This window comes from Helobdella robusta (genome assembly GCF_000326865.2).
Source record: "Helobdella robusta unplaced genomic scaffold HELROscaffold_24, whole genome shotgun sequence".
In the NCBI taxonomy this organism is placed as follows: Eukaryota; Metazoa; Annelida; class Clitellata; order Rhynchobdellida; family Glossiphoniidae; genus Helobdella; species Helobdella robusta.
In genome coordinates this window covers 348,134-352,042 of record NW_008704261.1, presented here as the reverse complement: position 1 = coordinate 352,042, position 3,909 = coordinate 348,134, and the positions used below count along the sequence as shown (strand labels likewise).

The 3,909-nt window shown below is 32.2% G+C and overlaps 2 protein-coding genes across 2 annotated transcripts in view; both read left to right on the top strand.

Moving 5' to 3' along the window:
• Positions 1–724: 724 nt before the first annotated feature.
• Positions 725–1,318, top strand: HELRODRAFT_172533 (hypothetical protein; the record flags this gene model as incomplete). Its single annotated transcript, XM_009019208.1, has 1 exon — positions 725–1,318. The coding sequence occupies one exon, from the start codon at positions 725–727 to the stop codon at positions 1,316–1,318; it is 594 nt and encodes a 197-aa protein (XP_009017456.1).
• Positions 1,319–2,916: 1,598 nt separating this feature from the next.
• The window catches only part of HELRODRAFT_172532 (hypothetical protein), a gene marked incomplete at both ends in the record, with an annotated part of 4,401 nt that continues 3,408 nt past the window's right edge, over positions 2,917–3,909 (top strand). The window contains one exon of the mRNA XM_009019207.1: positions 2,917–3,837. Coding sequence (XP_009017455.1) covers positions 2,917–3,837 — 921 coding nt within the window. The remainder of the gene's footprint in view (positions 3,838–3,909) is intronic.

Here is a 3,909-nt window from a genome sequence, read left to right as displayed (position 1 = left end):
AATAAATGTAAAGTGTGCGTGTGTGTGTGTGTGTGCGCGCGCGTGTGTGTATGTGTGTGTGTGAGAAAGATAATTTGAATGTGTGTGGCTAAACTTATTTGACTTTTGTATGTTCGGAGAACATAAATTTATGAATGTTGTGTGTATAACCACCAATATTGTTGTCATAGTCATCATTTTCATCATCATCATTATCATAATCGTTATCGTCATCATCATCATCGTCGTCACCATCATCATTATCATATGCATGTATGTATGTATGTATGTATGTGTGTGTGTATGTATGTATGTATGTATGTATGTGTGTGTGTGTGTGTGTGTGTGTGTGTGTGTGTGTGTGTGTGTGTGTGTGTGTGTGTGTGTGTGTGTGTGTGTGTGTGTGTGTGTGTGTGTATGTATGTATGTATGTATGTATGTATAATGGAATTGCGGTGACAGTTTGAAAGATAATCAGTTGAAAATTTCTTTATATAAATATTTCAAAGTTGAGGATGTGGTTGCAAGTAAAAAATTGTTGTTAACGGAGGCCGAGAAGATGGAGAGTCAATTGAATTAATTCTGCCGGAATTTTCAAAGAATTGTGAAAAAGCGAAACATATTTCAGAATTGGTGGACTCTGTCAAATTTATTTTTGATAATGATTATCAGGATGATTTTCATTCATATTTCGTAACCAATACTCTTATTAGAACAACTCTTTGCAACAGACATTTTTATTATAATGTTGATATGGATTTCGAAAAGATTAAACATTAAACCAGCCATTTTTGAACAGCTTGATAGCCAAACTAATTTGCTTAATGGAATTCAAAAGAGCGTACAGCAGCTGGTTGAGAAACAACTTGTAATAAATGCAGAAAACGTTGATACGAATTCGTTGAAAACAATTTCACCGGTAAATGTAAACAAAGCCATTACAGTTACAGGTACGCACAGCAAAATTTTAGTACAGAAAAAAAGTGATTTGCCATTAAATTCAATAAAGTCTACAATTGAAAGTGATTCGGAATGTGACAATTTTGTTTTAGTTAAGCGCAAAAAAAGAAACAATCATCCGAATCGTAATGATAATTCTAATTCTGTGCCGAGGCTAGTTGTAGGCTCTCGTGCACCAACGGAATCGAAGATTACGGCAAATAAATTAGTTTTTCAAAACAGAATATTTCATATCGGCAACGTGACAAAATGTGTGGCGTCAGATGTAGTTGATCATCTCAGGTTAAGTCAGGTGGAAGTAGTTTCATGTTTCCCTGCGTTCAAAAAAGACAAAAATGGTGTCAAGCCAGATGATTCGCAGCCCTCCACTTCCTTTTGACTCTGTGTGGATGCCAAGTACTCGGATATGATTAACAAGGAATGTACCTGGTCTGAACATGTGCGAGTTAGAAACTGGTCATTTGCATCAGCTACTCGATAAAAAATGATACGATGACTTACAATCTTTGGAAAAAAAATAATTACATTTAAAAGTTACATTTTACATAGAAATTACATTTTGAATTATTTTATTTCAGATTTTCAGTTATTTAATGTAACTAACTATATTATAATGAACTAATATTTATGTTTGGACTATACTTAATTTGAACATATATTTTTAATGTATGAACATCATTGTTAAAATCTTGACAAAATATAGACATTTATGTAAAGGTGGCTGTGCTAGATGAGCTCAATTAGTGGGCTCGATTACAGTCAGCCTGCATTCTTATAATTAATTCTATTAATTTTGGGAATCAAATAAAATTTCGTTTCGTATGTATGTATGTATGTATGTATGTATGTATGCATGTATGTATGTATGTATGTTTGTATGTGAATATAATTTAAAGCAATTGACAAATTAATTGATGAATTGATTAATATAACCAAACGATGGTATTATTCTACAAAAAATTAATTAGCAGTACCAGAAAAAAAATTAACGCAAAATAATAATCGTGAAAATCATCATCATCACCATCATTATCACCACCGCCACATCATCATCATCATCACCACCATATCATCATCATTACCACCATATCATCATCATCATCATCATCATCATCATCATCATGTGACACGACAACTAAACAATAGCAGCCTAAACAATCAAATGAGTGTGATATATATATATATACATATATATATATATATATATATATATATATATATATATATACAGAAAGATAGAAAAGAGAAAGATAGAGAGAAAAAGAGAGAGAGAAAAAGAAAGAGAGAGAGAGAGAGAGAGAGAGAAACATATACACCTACGTGATAATATTGTATAAGAAATCTTGGACTTCAGCAATGTTCAGTCAGAATTTTATTGTTTGACTGTGAAGATATATATATATATAATACATACACTCACTCACACACATACACACACACACACAGATATACACTCATATATATGTATATATAAAATACATATGATAATGCATTCATAATTACCTTAACTCAACAGACTATACAAACGAATTAGAAAAAATACAATTGTTAGTATTGTATGTATAATTATATTTTAATATACATCATTAAATATTATCACCATTTTATCATCGTCGTCGTCTTCTTCTTCATATTCTACGTTGGCATTAATATTAATCATATGGTTTATCTACTTTTTGTCATCGTCATCTTCAACCTCAGCTTGTCAATCTTCATCATATTTGATGGTACAATCATCACCATCATCATTATCATCGTCGTCATCATCATCGTCAATATCATTATCATCATTGTCGTCTTCGTCGTCATCTTCATAAAACAATATAAATAGTAATTACATACAGAAAATATGTATTAAAACGTTAAAAGCCAAAGCAAAAAAACAATACAACACCAACAACAACAACATCATCAACAACAACAGCAACAACAATAGCAACAACAACATCAGCAGCAACAATAACATCAACTAACATAATGGATGACAGCAACAGTAATAATAATAGCAACAACAACAAGAGCAGCAACAACAACAGTAACAGCAACAAGAACAACAGCAACAAAAACAACAACATATGTAGCACAGATGTCTCCCATATATCGAATGATACTTATAAAGAGCAATCGACGTTATCTAAATTACATGCTCTCTTCAAACAAACGAACAACAACAGCAGCATCAACAACAACACCAACAGCAGCAGCAACAACAACAACAGATATAAAATTATCAACGATGACAACAACAACAGCAACAACAACAGCCCTGCAATCAAACGCAATAATCCAGCTTGGATGAGTCTACGGGATAGAATAAAAACAACAACAACGAATCTAGCCTCCAAGAATAAAGAACCGCCTTTGTTGATCAGAAGAGAGAACATTAATAACGATGATAACATCAACATAAACAATATCAACAACAACAACAACATCAACAACAACATCATCAACAACAACAACAACATCAGTTACAACAATCAGACAATAGGACGGAACAACAGAGTCAAGAGTTATATTGAAAGTTACAACAATTTGTTCAACAAAAATGAAAACATCAACAAAAATAAAATTAATTACATTAACAAAAATAACGAAGAGACTAATGATAATAATCTTAAAAACAACAATAACAACAACAACAGCAACATAATCAACGACATCAACAAAAGCAACAACAACAGCCGAAATCAGAGTCGTCACAGCAATAGATCGGGTAACACCAATGCTAATATGATTAATAACAATGACGTCAACAATAAAATGGGCGCAAATTACAACAACAACAACAACGGTAATGACATCATAGCAAACAATGAAAACAACAACAACAGCAAAGACATCAAGGCAAGCAAAGACAACAACAACGCCAACAATAACAACAACACAGAAACCGTTGTGAGTTATTTAATAATTGAAAATGACGACGACGACGACGATGATGATGATAACAAAAAAATCGTAAACAAC